Source organism: Mauremys reevesii, linkage group 1 (genome assembly GCF_016161935.1).
Source record: "Mauremys reevesii isolate NIE-2019 linkage group 1, ASM1616193v1, whole genome shotgun sequence".
Taxonomy (NCBI): Eukaryota; Metazoa; Chordata; order Testudines; family Geoemydidae; genus Mauremys; species Mauremys reevesii.
In genome coordinates this window covers 317,064,942-317,084,582 of record NC_052623.1, presented here as the reverse complement: position 1 = coordinate 317,084,582, position 19,641 = coordinate 317,064,942, and the positions used below count along the sequence as shown (strand labels likewise).

Sequence of the window (19,641 nt, the reverse complement as noted above, 5' to 3'; positions counted from 1 at the left end):
AGCCAAAAAAGGATGTCACAGATGTGCTTTACGTGATCCCCAGAGAATGGGATGTTGGCTGGACTGCATACCACTTTGTAGCTAAATCCATCTGGCATCAGCGTGGGCTGCAGATGTGCTGTGTCTTGTCACTGAAGTGATGTGTATTGATGGCAGGTAGTGAGTGGGAGATGACACAGCTGAGAAACCAGATTTTTTTTTTAAGGGAGACATGGCTAACGCTTCATAGCGGCTCATCAGGGAAAATGTATACACCTTACCTTAAAAAACATCTTTAAAGCTTACCTATAAAACTTAACATAAAATAATAGTGGAAATTTGCTGTGTTCAATACAGTGTGTTCTAAGCAGCCTCACAGACTATACAGAATAATCTTCACATTATCCAACTGAGATTAGTTAAATAATAAAGCAACAGTGAGGTATCTGATAACTGCAGGAAGTTTCTGCAAGTATGAATGACAAGAATATAATTATTCTTTACAATAAGGAACAACAAACCACATAATAAAAATACCAGAATTGTCATTTTCTTCCATTGACAGAGTGCTGGGTGATCTCTTTCTATCAATTTTCTCCAGTTTCTACACTGGCTTCCTATAGAATAGAGATTCAAGATCACAATCTTGATCCTTATCTTCAAGGCCTTCAATGGCCTGGGCCCCACACACCTAAAAGACCATCCAAAGGTCCATGCTGAAGACTGTGGCTGTCCACCCCTCAGGCACAATGAAACCTTCTACCCTAAGGGTACAGCTCATTTGTGCAGGAGCTAGTCTCAAATTGTGAAACAAATTCCCACAGGAACTAAGGACCATTACAAAACCCACCACCATCCACTTCATGTGCAAGGCACATTTCTTCGACCTTGCCATCTCTAACAAACACAAAACAGTGTGCACATTTAAAAACATACAAAAATCCTACCCAAACAGCAAAGGAATACTGCATACACAGTTCTCCTCAGGAGAGCGTAAGAGAAAGAACCACACCTGACAGACTGACACTTAATGCTGTAACAGAAGGCACTCAGATTTAAAATTTTATTAGAAAATGTTTAAAAATAAACGATACACAGCGTTGAAAATTCAGTTAATAGTCATCGGGGGTACCATACAGAGTATAGGGGGATAGTGCATAACACATACAGTCTGCAGGGGGTTTAAGGTGGATGAATAAAGGTACAGTCAGCAAGCAGTGAGGGTTACTACAGCAGAACTGACCTCCTGGGCTAGGATGAATAACAGAGCTGGGGTGGAATTAAAAAGCAAGCAATTGATAGAAGGAGCGTCCCAATGTGGAAAAGTAAGCATCTGTGTGACTGGACAAGGCCAGATTGTGACTTTAAGCCCCTAGTCAAATTGGTTTATAGATTAGATTCAATGATGGATATTCTGAATGAATGGGATTACTGACAAAACTTCAGTAATAATTTGTTTCTCATCATTCTTACCTTGGTAGTGGTGCTCATGTCCAAGGCCTACAGTCAGTTTCCTGTCTTCAAGGACTGTCACTGTATATCCGTACTGTGCTAGGATGCGCTGATATAGCTGAAGTTCTTTTTTACCACGGGAAGGAGGAACATACAAAATTGCTTTTCTTGTATGACTCCCAAAGTACTTAAGAATGGAGTCTTCAATCTAACAGAAAACAGAATGCAAAGACAACACCCATAAGACAAGGTAGGATCATGAGACACTGTTGTTATTTTTCACAAAACCATGCTACCATCTTTGACACCAAACCAAATGGAGATTTTCAAGAATATAAAAGTGGGGATTGAGGTACTTAATTGTCTAGTTCTCAAACACTGGATGTTTATGGCTAACTGCTCCTCAAGCCCAGGATCTTCACGCAGAACCAGGCCAAAGGAGTAGAATCAAATGCATGAGACACAATGCAAAGTTTTCTACAACTTCTCCCCTCTCCACTATCAAAAACTGAAGATGAGAGCCCAGTAAAAGGGATTCTGTTCTCATCTGCTGGTGTGGGGATAAGAGGAGGGAGGACAATGGGAGGTGTCTATGGGTGCTGATCCACTAAGATTCAGCAGCCGGGGGGAGGGAGGGCTGAGAACTATCATGAGGGATGTGGTTGTTCAGATGAAAGGAGAGGTTGGACTGAAGTCTTCCAAGTTGGTGCAGCGGGAGAGTGAAGTAAGACTAGTATTCAAGATGGTTGAGGGGAGGAGGATGCTGAGCTGGAAGCGGGTGCAAATGGACACTAGGCAGCAGCACTACTCTGCAAGCAGCCAGACACACGAGTGTGACACTGTCTCTATGCCAGCTGTGCTAGGCCAGTAAAGTAACTTACTTTAAGGGAGAAGAGAAGCTCAGAAACCATGCTAAAATGGCCTGAGTAAAGCATGAGGGCCATTTCTATTGGGGATTCACCACAGGGTGATGAGCAACCTCACCTGAGGCAGGTATCACCAGACTCATCCCCTTCCCACATAGGCTAGCCATGCTTCCTATATGCTCCATGCCCTTAGACATATGGAGGGGCAGCAGAGAGTCCTGTATGCACCAGCAGAGGAGCAGTAGGATAGTAACACCTGTGAAACACAGGCAACACCCCTCACAGGTTTTCTGATATGTGGCATCCTTCTACACAGAGGCTGGTGCCAGCAGTATGTGGGGATAAACACTCTCCCTCTGCTAAACTCAAATAAATAATCTAGGTGCCAGGGTACCTGGAGAATGGGGAGAGAGAAACCTCCCCCTCACCTCCACAGACTAAGACTTATGTTGTGAGTTTGGCATTTTGTTTTGGAAGCAGTTCATTCTATGGTCACTCTTATCCCTTACAGGAGTGAGTTTCATTAATCTAGAGCCAGTTCCTGGGAAAGTTCAGTGTCCCGTACTCATGAACCTCCCCAACTGGCTGAGAGTTTCATTGTTCTAACGTTACCCAGATGTGTCAGAATGTCACGATAGCAATCTGATTCTATTGGTATTTGAGTAACACGCTGTGTGTGCACTGCAATATGTGTGGGGAGGGGGGACTACAAATGCTGAGAGAGTCACACGGTACATAAAAATAGCATGTTCTGCATGGAAAAAATGTGACTGTATTTGGAGCTTCCTAGATGCTGTTTTGCAGAAGGATAATGGCAAAGTTACTTTATTAGACTGGATTTTCTCCCTGCGAGAAGTATTTCTATTTCTAGGGCTTTAATGCAGGGTTATCAAGTTATCAAGTACATGACTTTTAAGTTGACATTTGAAAAAAAGAATCTATTTTAAAAACTAAAAGTTGTCTAGTTTTAGTAAGTTTACATTGGAATGCACACAGGAAGTGCTATACAATTGAAGAGTCATCAGTCTTTATTAAGAGGCTATGCTGAAAAAAAAGGACAGATTTTTGGTATAAACAAATGTCATTCAAGATGCTTCCAGTTGTTTATAGATCTGGTAAGTCACTCTCACTGCAGTCTCTTCCCCAATCACAGGATGTAGCTTTATGTTACACTTGGCTCAAGTGTAAAATTCTTTGCAGCTGTGAGAAGTATAAACTATTTTAGATCCCTGAATTACTAGTACTCTTCTGTTTTTATTATAGAACACACATCCCTATGAGTGGGATGAGCATAACTGATAATGAGACATGTTGAAATATGTCTATAATACTACGAGAGTCGTCTAGATATATTTAATGAACCTGTAATCCAAGAACATTTTAGAGGTTAGAATATTCAGATAACAAATTCAGATCACATGCATAAAGGAACAAGAATACATAGGAAATGATCAAGTCAAAAGAATTATGTTACATAAACTTGTAATAGATCCTCCTGTCCTTGTAGTATTTTTATAACATATTAGTCTAGCAGTGAGACTGGCATGACCTGTGCTACATTGCCTTATAATACCCCTTCCACTCTCTTCTCCTCCTCTCCCCTATTCTGTTTTCTTTTCTTCCATCTTTCCCTCTTGATCTTTTCTCTTCTGTACTTCCTATATAATTACAGTAACTACTAGAAGACACATCTCCCCACATTCCCCCTTGTGGCTGCTCTACTCCTTCTGACTTCCCATTGTCTCTTTCCCCACCTCCATCCCCTCCCCCTCCTACATTCGGTTCTTGCTTTGTACACTGGGTCTCTCCCCTACTCCTGCCCAATATGTGGTAACATCAGAGGTAATTAAGCCAGTCATCCCTACTCCTTCCATTTCATGTACATAATGCAAGGGAGACACTCCTTGCTCCACTTTGTACAAGGACACAATTTTCCATGCCACTGTAAACCCAACAGGGTGAATTAAGGACAGATAGAGAGAGAGCTTTGGGGCCAGATCCAGAGTCACGCTCAGGATCTGGCACTTAATTTGGAATAACTGTCTTCTCTCGGTTTGTGTTCATTCCTTTCTGATCTAGATTGGTAGCAGTTTTGGATAAGGATTATGTCTTCCTCTGTCTGGACACCACCACACACACTCCCAGTGCTGAAGAAATAGCATTTATTTAATGCCCTTTCATGTGCTTTCTGTCAGAGGACATTCTGAACATGTCCCTACCATAAGATCGCTCTCTCTTTCATAATGGAAGGTAATTCCCCTGCAGCAACACCGGAGGATGCCTTTAGTATTTTGTTTAAAGCAGATTTTAATAGTTTTTCCCACACATCCAAGTACTATTTTAACCTGAAACTCAGGGGTACTCCAGGTATATTGCATGGGATGTACCTCATCCTCACAGCCCACTCCTACCTCCACTAATATGCCAGGCAATCCTACACTTTGGGCAGCCTCTCTTGTCTTCAGGAGCAACCTTGTTCCTTCCATTTCCACACATTCAGAACCTTCTCCTGCTCTCTGTTAAAAAGCTTGTGTCCTTTCCCCAAGTCAGCACCTCCTCCTCCCAGTCAGTGCCCGACTCCACTGTCCCAGCTGCAGATCCTACCCTGTCCTTATCACCCATTTATTCCCCTCACTCCCAGATCTAGCACTAGCCACTGTCCTCCCTCAACCACATCCACAGATGACAGTAGACATGGAGCTCTCACTGCATTTCCCTGCTGCGCCCTGCTTTCTCATGCCCCTGCCAACAATTGTTCAGGAGTTCCTTAGAGGAACTTTGAGCCCTTACACTTCAGAAACTCTGCTTAAGGATGACTTTTTAATATGATGGTGATAATATTTAGCGCCTTATATTGCTCTCCTCCAGAGATCTCAAAGAATTTGACAAAGACGACTATATATCATTATCCCCATTTTGCAGATTTGAAGATTGCAGCACATTGAGGTGAATGACTTGCCACAGGTCATCCATCAGCTTAGTGGTAGAGATAGGAACAAAACTCAGGTTTTCAGAATCTAGCATCCTATCCACTTGACCAAGATGTTTTGGAGTAACCTATTATTAAATCATTGTCGTCCTCTGTAGGGGAAGGTGGTCATATAGGAGTCTGAACCACTCTAGATACTAAACCAGAAAGCCAACTGTTATTAGCTGTGTAGTTTTGAGAACTGTTTTCTCTTTTAATGTTATTTATGCTGTTTAATTTAAGTCCTACTGACCAACATTAGTGAGCATAGAGCTGTTACTTTCTATCTGCTACACCAATGGTAAAGCTTCCGTATTTTATCCCCTGTGTTGGATGAGTGTTATGTTGGGTGATGCCACCTCATGTTAGATACCTGCAGAGGTCTATGAATCATCTGTGGATGTGGTTGAGGGAGAACAGTGGCTAGTGCTAGATCTGAGAATGAGTATTCTTGCCAGCAAGTTAAAAAAAGTATGGATTGGATGAATGGACTATAAGATGGATAGAAAGCTGGCTAGATTGTCGGGCTCAACGGGTAGTGATCAACGGCTCGATGTCTAGTTGGCAGCCAGTATCAAGTAGAGTGCCCCAGGGGTCGGTCCTGGGGCCGGTTTTGTTCTACATCTTAATCAATGATCTGGATGATGGGATTAATTGCACCCTCAGCAAGTTCGCAGATGACACTAAGCTGTGGGGAGAGGTAGATAGGCTGGAGGGTAGGGATAGGGTCCAGAGTGACCTAGACAAATTGGAGGATTGGGCCAAAAGATATCTGATGAGGTTCAACAAGGACAAGTGCCGAGTCCTGCACTTAGGAAGGAAGAATCCCATGCACTGCTACAGGCTGCTAACTGGTTAAGCAGCAGTTCTGCAGAATAGGACCTGGGGATTACAATGGACGAGAAGCTGGATATGAGTCAACAGTGTGCCCTTGTTGCCAAGAAGGCCAACAGCATATTAGTCTGTATTAGTACGAGCATTGCCAGCAGATTGAGGGAAGTGATTATTCCCCTCTATTTGGCACTGGTGAGGCCATACCCGGAATACTGCATCGCGTTTTGGTCACCCCACTATAGAAGGGATGTGGACAAATTGGGGAGAGTCCAGCAGAGGGCAACAAAAATGAACAACCCCTGTTCAGTCAGAATGGAGCAGAGGACTAGAATCTGTGTAGCACCATTCCCTGCTCAGAGCTCTGTTTGAAAATCCCACTGTAGGATTATGCTTCTGCAGAGTCCGCTCTATGTCTGCTATGAAACAGATACATGGGAAGTCTGCCACATGGCTCCCAAAGGAGCAATGCTTCCAGGGCAGAGGGCCCCAGTGTGGTAGACACAGACAGGGTATCTTCTGCCTCTATAGATCTAGGAGTTCCTTTCCGGTGAATTCCCTGGTCCTCGGGCTTGGAGACGTCAGCCCATGCCAACTCTGATGCCATCCTAAACCTTCCTTATGATGATATGCTCCCATCGGAAGGGGCAAGCTGGCTACTGGTATTGCCAAACTTCTCCTCCCTCCATCTTGGACTTCAGCTGTAATGCACATGGAATCTTTCCTAGGCTATGGATTAGCAAGGAACTAACCTTACAAATATGCAAATACACCAATTAAACACAATGCAGTCAGAGAGAGAAAGAGAAGAAAGACTGCACTTACAACAGAGCAATGAGGCAGGCTTCAGTTCTTACGCAATTGTTTTTTTAAAATGCTGTAACTGGAAGATGGCCAGACACTGTTCCTATTGCTCATTAGGGACACTGATACTCATAAAAAAAACAGTTCAAACAACGACCATTACATTAAAAAGCACTGCTGGGGAAAACATCCAGCACTGCCTTCCCAAAGTACCTAGACAGAAACCTTCCATACTCATTGCTGCTTCTGGAAACCAGTGATCCAAAGGGTTCTGATATAGATCTTCCACACAAACCGAATCTACCACCACAGACATGTCCAGTTGCCTTGGAGATCTTTTTCGGGCTACACACATCAGAGAAACTTTCAATTTGTCTGGCAATTGGTCCTGCTTTGAGCAGGGGCTTGGACTAGATGACCTCCTGAGGTCCCTTCCAACCCTGATATTCTAAAAAAATAAGTCCTTCAGGTTGTTGGTCACTAACATTTCCCAGCACACATGTACAGCCAAAACTGAAGCAACACGAACAAAGTGAATCTAGCTAGTGATGCACTCTGAAGTGCAGCCCTCTTCAACTCCTGTTGTTTAAGTATTAAATAAATGGCATTTCTATCAACTGACTCTTACAAAAATTCAATCTAGGATGATGGGATCTGTGGGCAGGGCCGGTGTAAGGATGTTTCGTGCCCTAGGCGAAACTACCACCTTGCACCCTCCCCCCTCTCCGAGCCCTGCGGCAGCTCCCAACCCCCCCCCCCACTGCCCTGAGGAGCCCCCCTCCCCCGCAGCAGCTCCCCACCTCGGCCGGGGAGCTGTGCGGCAGCTCCCCACCCCAGTTCACCTCTGCTCCGCCTCCTCCCTGAGCCCTGCGGCAGCTCCCCCCCCACCCCGCCCTGAGGCACCCTCCCGTGGCAGCTCCTCCCCGCCCAGGGAGCCATGAGGCAGCTCCCCACCCCAGCTCACCTCTGCTCCGCCTCCTCCCCGAGCACGCAGTCGCTGCTCCACTTCTCCCGCCTCCCAGGCTTGCGGCGCCAAACAGCTGATTAGCGCTGCAAGCCTGGGAGGGAGAGAAGCAGAGCGGGGCGGTGTGCTCAGGGGAGGAGGCGGAGCAGAGGTGAGCTGGGGTGGGGAGTGGTTTCCCTGCCTGCTGCCCCCCACCCTTACTTGCTGCAGGTAGCCCTCCCCAAGCCCCCCTGCCCCAGTTCCCTCCGCCTAAATGCCAACGGCAGAAGATCCAGCCGCCGTGGTCACCGCCAAAGAAAATGCCGCCCCCCAAATGCCAGTGCCCTAGGCAACCACCTAGATCGCCTAATAGGTTACACTGGCCCTGTCTGTGGGAGTCAGATTTTGGGGCTTCTGAACGTAGCAGCATGACCTGACGTTTAAGTTGATGCTATTAAATAAGAGAAATTTCACGCTATTTCCCACCCTTTTTTCAAGACCCATGTGCAGTGCTCCCAAATTTATTCCCTCACCCCTGTATTTTCAGAGCACTCTGCATTCCTATACACATGTACAATTTCCTCTCTGTTTTCTTACCAAGTGAGGGTGGGGTTTTTAAAAAATAAAAACACTATACTTTAGTTGCATTGTATTAAAAACAAATTAGCGAAATTAAATAATGTTTCCCTTATGCAGCAAGTGATCCCATATTTGTTTCCACTACTCTATATAAATACATTACGTCACTATCCATGTTGATCTAGTTACCAGTAGAGTCTGTCAGAATTTCCAAGATTATAGCAACAACGTTCATATTTCTAGAATTAGGGTTTGCCAGTTTTGCTTTTACAAACCCTTTTTCTCAGCCATAAAAATTCATTCTGGGCTGAGACTTGGCATTAAAGGTGCAGAACTCAACTGATTAAAATAATCTGTTCAAATACTATATAATTTTACTGCTTTGACTCTTTTTGGTACTCCGATAGCTTGACTGTGTGGTGGGGATTAGTCCAGAAGGTAAATTAACTGCCTTTGGAATATTTAAAAATAATTTTGAAATGAAGACAAGTTTCTGTTTTAAAGCTAGTTTAATAGAGGTTTTTCTTCCCAAATTAGAAATTTCAGGTTTTTTGTCTTAGCATATGGATTTACTACACATGCAGGGCACCCATGTATAAGGAACTAATGAACAACATCTCTGGTCCCAGTTCTACAAAGAGAACAACATGGATGGCATAGACTCATTGAAATTAATGAGGCTCTGCATGGGATCATAGGTCTGCCCATGTGATTTAGGATGGGGTTGAATTCAGCTTTGACACGGTGTACTTGGTGTTACAGCCTTACAAAGCCATTACATTCTTCTGAGTCACTGACACCTAGTTTGGCTTTGATACGCAGTTTTAGATGATCTGCAAAGTGAACTCTAAAGAAACCATGATGGACTATCAAGTAAATAAAATGCATGTAAAAAGAAGAGTTTGTAATTATGTTTTAAATGTACATAATGGACTGTGGGGGTGGGGGTGGAAATGAAGAAAATATTATGTCCTATTCAGTCAACTCTCAAAAATTTATGCTTGATTAAAAACCAAAATAAAATGTATGTTGCTTAGGGTTTTAATGAACTACAAAAACAACTAAGTTCACATAATACTATAGCTTTAAATGATGTAAATATTTTCTATCATAAAATGAGCATCTACTTTGTGTGTATTACAGAATGTCTGGGGAAATTGTCTGCCTAGGAGAAAATCCTTGGTCATTTTTTCCTTTAAATTGGTTTGGCTTTTTTTTAAGTTATGCTACTGTAAAAATACACTAGGTTGTTTCTTTAGCTTACATAACCCTAAAGCTGTTGCAGTTTAAAATATGAAATCTGGTCAGCAATTAGCTCAGACACTATATAAATACTGTTGTTGTCTTGGCCTAAAAGAAATTAGCTGAGATATTTAAAGTTGAAAGGGGAAATCAGTTCGTTGGAGGTTTTACCCCACAATGTAAATTACAGGGAGCCTCAGGACTGCTCTTTCTGGCATCCAGCTGCTCGCAACCTCCAGGGACAGTTCCAGCAATTGGGAATAGTTTGAGCACAGTAGCATTCTGGCCACATTCCCTTTTGCCTGACATGCTGCCTGCGTTGGATACTGCAAAGAGGTGGCATAGATCCTCTGTGCCAGCTGCATGTTACCCAGTTAAATAGGCTTTATGGGCCCTTTACACACCGGAAACTGCTCAAAAGAAACATACCATGAAAGAGAATCAAGCCCTATGTGAACAATGACAGTATTTTCAATGACACAGACTGGCCATCAGAGAATTGACTAAACTCCATTGCTTTCATTTAGAAGAGAACCAGCAGCGTAAGTGTGGATCCAACTAGATTTTTAGACAGCACCTAGTATAACAGCGTTCTGGTCCATGCCTGGGGATCCTAAGCACTACCGCAATACAAATAATAATTAATAAGTAACAGAAAACTTTGAATTAGTTTCTAATGCCCCAAATGCTCAGCCTACAGGATGGTGAAAGTCTTCCTTAATTCCGATGGAGTCTTCTACACATTTTGTTGACTTGCCCCATAGTGCACACAAATACTAAGGTGCTCTTGTTACTGTTTTATTTTACTTTCAAGTTCAAACACTTCCTGCATTGTTATGGAGAAGTTAATTTCCTGTTTCACTTTCTGGAAGGTATTTAAAATGTTTTGGCTTACATGCTATGAGACTTCCCACTCAGGAAGAAGTGGGTTTTGGATTGAAATGGTTGGAATGTCATTCTGCTTCCCATTGTTTGCTGAATAAATATAGAACAGGCAAGTAAATTATGGGGATTTACTTTGATAGTTGGTTTCTGATGATATCATAAGCCACAAAAGTGAAGCCTGAGTTGCTGGCACAGTCGATCATCAAGATGGAAGCATAGTGCTCTCATTCAAAATTCCCTTGCTTCACGATTGTATACAGATCATGGAACCAAATTCCAGTGCTATACCCCAGACAGACTACAGGCCATTCCTACTTGGCTTATTCATAAGAGTTGTTCCATGGATTTTAATAGAACTACTCACATGAGTGAAGTGATCAAGATCAGACCTGCTTTCTCCCTCCCTGTCCAGCTTCTGTCATCCCCCCTCCCACAGCTTCTCCTCTGTGACAAACCCAGTGAAACTGAGGAGAGATCAAAAAACTTTGTCTCCACTCTTCCCTGACTGCCTGCCACCTCAACATCTCTGCCTCCTACACTTTGTGTAAAAATAACTTTGCTTTACTGCCCCAGGATTTTTGTATTCTACATTGCAGGAAGAGGTTTTGCTGCTCTACAAGGGTGAATTGGTTTCATCCTCTACCTCATGGCTATTAATTTAATTGGCTAAATCACATCACTGGCAGTGGCCCTGTGGTTAACCCTGGATTCCATGCTGGATAAATTCCACTCTCCCACATTGTTTTCTACTATTTTGGTGCAAAGAAAACCCTCTCTGTCTAATTATGTTATAGTAAAACTCTGAACATAGTCTTAAGAAAAAAAATCAGCATAGGACACAATTCACCCCACAAAAGGTCCTATTTGCCATCCGAATTCCACTTAATCCCTTGATACTGAGTTGAAGTGAAATATAGGATCTTGTGCAGGCCTTCTGTACTAAGGTCAGTTTCACCTCAAAAAGAACAGGAGTACTTGTAGTTTTACTTTATTTTCCCATTCTTATTCTCCTCCCCCAGTTCCTTACATCTCCTTGTCAATTGCTGGAAATGGGCCATTTTCATTACCACTACAAACAGTTCTTTTTCTCTCCTGCTGATAATAGCTCACCTTAACTGATCACTCTCCATTGTTTCATGTTCTCTCTGTGTGTGTGTGTGTATATATATATATATATATATATATATATATATATATATATCTTCCTACTGTATTTTTCACTGCATGCATCTGATAAAGTGGGCTGTAGCCCACAAAAGCTTATGCTCAAATAAATTTGTTAGTCTCTAAGGTGCCACAAGTACTCCTGTTCTTTTTGCAGATACAGACTAACACAGCTGCTACTCTGAAAAGTTTCACCTCAGTCTCTTGACACCTAATCCCGTTTACTTATATGAACACTGCACAACTATTTTCATTCACACTGTGCTGTACATTTACGTCTCACAAGAGGTGTGCACAGAACTGGGAGCCAGGAACTTCAGAGTTCTAATTCCAGCACTAATACTGCCTCCCACTCTAGCCTTCATTACTTCACCTGTAAAAGAGGGTTATTACATGAGTAGTAGGATGGTCCAGTGGTTAGGACACTAGCTGGGGACTTGGAAGATCTGGGCTCAATTCCCTGCTCTGCTACAGACTTCTTAGGTGACACTAGGAAAGTTACTTTCTCTGCACCTCAGTTCCCTATCTCACAGAGGTCTTGTGAGGATAAAGTCACTTAACATTGTGAAGTGATCAGATACTATAATAATGAGGGGCATATATGTACCTTACATAGACATACAGTTCTTCAGAAGCATGTTGTAAGGTGGAATTAAATAACTAACTAGGTATTCCAAAATAGTAGCCTAAAGTTAGTAGTTATTGGGTGCTCAACAATTCTGAAAATCAGGCAGTTGCCTAAATATGGTCTTAAGAACCTAATTTTAGGCACCTATTTTTGAACATATTGGTCTTTGTGTTCTATTTGGTTTTGAAAATGAAAAACACTACAGCAAACTGCTAAGTATGATTGGACGAGAAACTCGGAAATAAGTCCCTAAAATAAGTCTCCTAAATCTATAGGTAAGCACATAAATATGTGCATGATATCTCTGGGTGCTCATCACCTTCGAAAACCTGGCTACAGATCATAATGCCCAAATAAATTTGTTAGTCTCTAAGGTGCCACTAGGACTCCTCGTTTTTGCTGATACAGACTAACATGGCTACCCCTCTGAAACAGATCATAGTGCCTAATTTTAGGCATCAAAGATTTGCCCACTGTGCCTGTGAAAATAGGTCTCCAGCAGTGTTTCCCAAACTTGGGATGCCGCTTGTGTAGGGAAAGCCCCTGTGTTTACCTGCCGTATCCACAGGTCCGGCCGATCAAGGCTCCCACTGGCCACGTTTCACTGCTCCAGGCCAATGGGGGCTGCAGGAAGCGGCGGGCCGAGGGATATATTGGCTGCCGCTTCCCGCAGCTCCCATTGGCCTGGAACAGCGAACCGCGGCCAGTGGGAGCCGCGATAGGCTGAACCTGCGGACGGGGCAGGTAAACAAACCGGCCCAGCCTGCCAGGAGCTTTCCCTACACTAGCGGCGTCCCAAGTTTGGGAAACACTGGTCTATAGGATCAGCCTTTGAGATCTGGCAAGCTTTTCAGATTGTTACCCAAATCTATGTTTTGGCAATTTAAAAAAAATTATTTGGATTATGTACCTGAAAGGCAGTAGTGACTCCAAATCAGTGAATATTGCATGGGCTTAAAGACATATTTACATACTAAATGGACACATCAACTTTCTAGCATCATATTGATCCACATTTTTGGAAGCAACAGCTTTAAACAATGAGAGAGATTCCAGTCTCTGAGATGTAAGTAGCAAAATTGCACATCTCCAGGACTCTGCCAGTGCCCTTCCTTGGTTGGTTCATAAAAGATGCCAGGTTTAATCTTAAAGCCATTTGTGCTATCGGTATCCAAAAATCAAGGTAACATTTCATTGCATGTGTAGTAACCAAGTGGAATTGTTGCCACTGCTGTTTTATAACACTTGGGGAGGGGAGTCCTCTGCTGCAATAAGAAGCCAAGGCCCAACCTCCCACTCCCAGGGTCAACACGACGCTGTTTTTCCGGCTGAAGAAAAGTATGACCCAATACCTACACTACCCTGAAACCAGCCAGAGGAGATTCTACAGCACAACACAAGATGCTTCCTCATCCCAGATGCATCAGAATCATCTGCTGTTATTTAAAGGACAACATCGCAGGCATGGTTTTTATTTTCTCTCAGTTTTATGCATGATATTCACGACGGGTCCTGCTTGCAATATTTGCTGAAAATTGCCATTTTAGTGAACATAAGATTCTTGTCAATAAGCTCATTTTTTAGAATATTCACAGTAAGTGCACACAACTGAAGTCAATTAATTAATGTGATTGAGCATGTGGAAAATATTTTGCAGTATTTGCCCAGCTTTATTCATGAATATGCAAAAAAATAGGGAGGATTTAACAGAAACTGTTTTGCAACCTTAACTACCATGGGTGCACGTACTATTGTATAATAAACCAGTGTAACATTTCAAGCATAACAAATTTGCACTGAGTACCTCCAGGTACTTATCATAATAAACCAATGTAAAAGTTCATCCCTCACAATTTGTTCTAGGCTAAAAATGTGTGCACAGTTTGTGAGCATACCACAACAGCACAATGGCAGATTTTTTGGGGAAGGCTGATTTCATTGTTCCTAGTCTCTGAGATTAGTCGTGCAATCTAAAGATGTTCTGTAGAAGGACCGAGAACATCCACCACACATGCAAGACATTTTGTTCCATAAGGATCACGAGGGAACTTCTTAGACATGTAGCCAACAAGCTGTGGGTGTTCTTCTGAATAATAAGGAGAATGTATGTTAAAACAGCACATGCTAAAAAACATTTTTATGAGAGTTAAAAGATGCATTAAAATAAATAAGATAGGTTCAGTATGTGCATGCAGTATTCACATCTATGGATATGAGAAGATAATAAATGCAGCATATTGTAATAGCATAAACTTCTCACTCAACCCAAACAGCCCAAGCACAGAAGCCGTTGCTAAGTCTGCATGTTTGTTAAATCTAAACAGGAAAGGAAATATCAAACATGTTAACCAAGCTTCACAGTTGCTCTGCCAGCTCTTACAAACAGTAAGCTGTTTAGTATAAAATGCTCATCAGTGTTTATAGACACAGTGATAAAAAGAGAATGGATACATAATCGTGAAAAGTCACAAAATAGAAGATGATGCAACTACATTGCAAAATATACTAATTCCGTTTGTAAGTTTAATTGTATTTGTTACATAGTTGCAGAAAACCTAGGGAGAGTAGTTAAAATTCAACTAAAATATAAAATTATGGCAGTTAAATTCTGGACTAGATTTCTGGAAGCCATGAGAAAAATCTGAATTCACAATTGAAAAATAAATCTGAAAATTCTTCCACACATGTGGGTTAAAGGTTCAAACAAGCTATTGGGCCATATCTGTTTTTAATTGTCACAACAGATGTCATAAAGTCAATTCTTTGACCTTTCAGAGTGAAGTATAACAAAGCAAACCAGTGAAAGATCTTCTAAATAATATATTTTATTTTTAAAGATCTGAGCTAAACTGCTTTATGCAGATGCTGCCCAACAGATACGTCCTAGAATAATATTTACAGTCATTAATAGTTTCTATTTATACTCTGAGTGCTGCCATAATGGTAATTTGACAACAAAATCCATCCTGAACTATTACCAACACCCTCCAGGATTCAACAAAACCTGATACAATTGTACTAGTGCTAATCACAGATTTCAAAATAAATACAACTAGCGTAGCCTGGATCACTTGACAAGCCATATTTAATAACGATCAACAAAAAAAGTAACAGGGTCTGCATTTGTCTAATGTTTTAATATGTAATATTTAATATTTCAGCCACCCTATACAAAATAAACATGTGATCAGGTAACATAAGGACAAAGAGAAATTTGCTGTTCAAAAGACTGCTGAGTAAATAATGTCCATGTGATTTGAAAAAAAGTTTTAGAAATGCAGTTTATTTTAGCTTTTCAGTGGAATCCCAGGAAAGTTCAAAAAGCACCAGCAGATAACGTCAAAACAATACAGCCATATTCTCAGTGCTAATAAATGTCTGAGTGAAAGAGTCTATGCTAATTAACAGCCTCAGTCATTTTTATGAAGTCCCACTGGCATTTGATTGATGTCTCTGTACTGTAAAGTTCCTGACCCCATTTCTAAAGACTAAACAAAATATGTGCTGCACAGCAAGTAGAAGACGACTAAAGTTGCCATGGAGTCAAAAAATAATGCAATGCTTTAACCAAAACATTAGGGATTCATTTGACAATAAAAGTTTGCTGAGGAACTAGTTAATGAGCTGTGTTTACAAGGATTTCATTGTCACTAGGTCACTCACATGCTTATTTGTACACACTTCAAACTCAATGTTAATTTTAGTTGGACATAAATGGTCTTGCTGGACTCATCCCAGGCCATTATTGCAGCTAGGGTTGCTAACTCTGACTGAATCTATTCCGGGAGATTTTTTTTCCCCCAACATGACAATGTCATTTTCTAAAAATATCCTATTAAAACCTCCCGGATTGCTTTCAATAGTCACCAGGAGCTCGATGCCAATTTGGGGAGATTCCAGGCCAATCCTGGAGGGTTGGCAACCCTAATTGCAGCATACTCATTGGGTTGACTTACCTTATTCAGTGTTTGTGAATTACTAGAAGGGAGGAAGCAATGAGTGTTCCTTGAAGAGACCTCTTTGTATCTCTCTTGCTGTGTCTCAGCTAGTTTGTTTGGTGAACTCCCATTATCAACTGCCATAAAGAATCTTTTGGTCCGTATAGGTGGCAGGATCTGGTAGAAAAGATAGACACCCACCACCAGCACCAGAAGGAAGGGCCGAGGGCGACAGAGCCTGCGGCAAGAGGGAATCTGCCCACAAACCATGACCACTTTGCCTTTCTCACTTTGCCCTTTTCCACATCACAGGAACATTCGCAGCAGCCACTTTCCATCGGCACAAAAAAGACAAAGGAGCGTTTTTCCACAACTAATTCAAGTTCTTCCCATTCCTGCTGCTGAACTCCCCCATGGTACTGAACAAGAAGTCATAGGTCCGAAAGGCAGAGAGCACTCCAAAGAGTTCTTCATAAAGGTTACAGGAATAGAATCCAACCTGTGCAAAACACAGACAAACAAATAGCAATCATCATCACACTAAGGAGCCTGCCTTAGCCTTTCGCCAGTGCATAGTTTACAGAACAGACTTACACGCAATCAGCTGAGGAGCAGAAATCTTTACTCCAGTTCTGCAGAATAAACTACAGGCACACAATAGCATCCAAGGAAGCAATAAGTAAAACTTAGCATATGCCTTGCATGGCTGAAGACTGTCCAGGCTTTGCCAGCAATCATATGATTTTTTTCCCTATTATATTTTCAATCCCCACTTTGTTTTTACTGTTTCCTTCATTCCAGTCCTTTTTAAATTGCCCTTTTCCTGTCAGCACCGCTCTCAGTGAGCATTTTTCTGGCATCTGCCAGACTATGAAGACTTTCCTTTGGGTTTGTTTTGTTCCGATTCGAGTTCAAAGTTACGTTTACTTACTCAGTTCTTATCCTGACAGAAGTTTTCCATTCTCCCCGAATGGGCTGCTGATTAAAACCATTTGGAACAACTCAGCCTTATGACTCCAGCTCATCTCACATAGACAGACAGACATACACACAGTCCTGCATCCACCATCTGAACTCAATTGGGCCACAGACTTCATATAAAGAAAGGCTGGACTGCACAGGGGGTGGGGCTAACTTCACTCAGCTCTGAAGAGGCACAGATTGGGAACTGGAGAAGCAATGTTAGATCTGAATCAGAAACAAGAAGTGTCCTTGCTCATATAAAACGTGTATTTTCAAATTACAGTCACACAACAGTTATTTAAAAATCTTCTGTGACTGTAACAACGCAGATTGAAAAGAACCTTGCAGGTAGTGGAGAATCTGACCATCACGTGCAGCATTTAAATCCAATTTTACAAACCTATTGTTAACATTTCCAGAAGCCAGACTTACTTGTGTCTATCACTTCCAGCACTGCCATGGCAATACGTGGGGAACCTCAGTGGTGTACAGTGTATTTAATATCACTGCATGAAAATCTCCCCTATTTAATAGAAAAGACGGAAAGAAGGGAAGACAGCCAGAAAGACTCCAAGTAAAGCATTCAGTATCTCAACTACAGAAGTGCCTGGTTACTACTTCCCCCTGCTGACACAAGACAAGGGCTGAACAGACTCAAGCAGTTTAGGGGCTCAGCATTATCATCGCAAACCTAAGCTGCTTATATGATAACGTTCCTTTTGCTAAAAATATTTGTATCTATATCCCATGCACTGTATTCTTAACTGTATATGAAAAAAAAAGAAACAAGGACATTCCCAGGACCCAAACTCTCTCAGATACAGAACAGCAATACCACCTTTCTAGTATCGATTAGCACTTTGTGCAGCTGTGGGAAGTGATGTTTCTACTTGTGTCTGAAGTAGTTGTGTTTATTTGGATTTGGAGTCTATTTTTTCTAATGCCAGAGATAAAGCAATCACTTTGCATATTAAAAAATGCCATATAAGCACATTTAAAAACTGTCATCTCTGGTTTATTTCTTAGTCACAGCAATTCCTGTAAGATTTACTGCGTGGTGTGTTGACTCTGTGAATTTTTAGTCTCATTTCTGGCATTATAATCATACAGATTGTCTTAAATTGATTCCCAGGTTACTGGGAACAAGAAAAGGATTCTAAAGGATATTCACACTCTCCACTGGAGAACATTTTCCCTCCATACAAAGAACACCCTTCTGTTCCCCAGGGAAACGTTCCTAATGCCAGTTCCAGTACATTGCTGCAGTATATCACTACAGCCTCAGATCCTCAGCCACTCCTCCAGATGCCTTATGCCGCTCCAGCAAAACAGTTGGAAAGCCAGTGAATCCGTCTAGCTGGGGATTGTCCTTGCATGGGAGAAACCCTGAGTGCCCTAAACCTGGCCCCAGGATCTCAAAGTTCTTCTGTGCCGTCCTCCTTCAGCTGCACTCAGCTCATGGTAGATGCAGACTAAGAACCCGGGTGTTTGTCTTCTTGCAGGATTTCCAGAAAATACTGCAAGACCACTAGATTTCACAGTAGTTATAAGACCCCCCAGCAGCAGGAACAAAATGCCACCCTTCATGCACTGTTCATTTTTCTCTCCCATCCCTGTGCCTTTTTTCCATGTTGTCCCTATATACAGAATCCTGGTTAGCAATATTGCCAACCCTAAAAGTTCAACAATCATGAATCAGGCCCTAGAAATCGTAAGATTTTTTAATCTCATTTTTTGGTCTGTCTTTTGATTTTTTGAACTCCCCCTACGCATCCCGAACATGTGTGAGGTAGTTATAGTGTTGCCAGCTCTCCCAAATGTATGCAGTAAGGTGATTTCGGCCCCTGCGGAAGGTTTTCTCATGGGAGAACCTATCCGTGATCAAATGACAATGATCTGTATAAAATGCTGGGCAGAGCTTTCAGCTTCACCCCAAAGTCCAAAATTCTAATGAATTAATTCTGTCATCCCCGCTCCCCAAACCCCATAGCTGCCTGACCCTGCCCCAGCAATTATGCACTCTCCCCACCCCCACATCATTTCTGCCCTCCCCATCTCTCTCTCCCCCAGCCCATTAATTAAATATCCACCCCTCCCAGCAACCCCTGAACCCTCAGTTCACCTCTGCTCCTCCAGGTGTTCTTCAGTCCTCTCTTCCAGGCTTGGTAGGGGGGCAACTGCACGGGTTGCTCACTCCCTCTCCCCTTTCCCGGGTCTGGTGTTGCAATGATGGGGACAGGGAAGAGCAGAGAACAGATTGGACTGCTCCACTTCCTGGATTCTGCTGTGGAGCAGTTCTCTGCTAATCTACTTTGTCCAGCTGCAGCAAGGAGTAGGCTAGCATCTCCAGTATTTCTCTATTTTTTTGTAGTTTCCTTCCCAGAGAAGAGCTTGAGTAC

General features: G+C 42.3%; 1 protein-coding gene across 1 annotated transcript in view; it reads right to left on the bottom strand.

Moving 5' to 3' along the window:
* CPED1 (cadherin like and PC-esterase domain containing 1) overlaps window positions 1-17,358 on the bottom strand; it is a 221,739-nt gene extending 204,381 nt beyond the window's left edge. Inside the window, exons 1-3 of the mRNA XM_039518767.1 lie at window positions 17,211-17,358; window positions 16,298-16,778; window positions 1,453-1,639 (exon numbers count right to left, since the gene is read on the bottom strand). Of these exons, the coding sequence (XP_039374701.1) occupies window positions 1,453-1,639; window positions 16,298-16,549 (439 nt within the window). The 5' untranslated portion in view covers window positions 16,550-16,778; window positions 17,211-17,358. The remainder of the gene's footprint in view (window positions 1-1,452; window positions 1,640-16,297; window positions 16,779-17,210) is intronic.
* Between the last annotated feature and the right edge of the window lie 2,283 nt (window positions 17,359-19,641).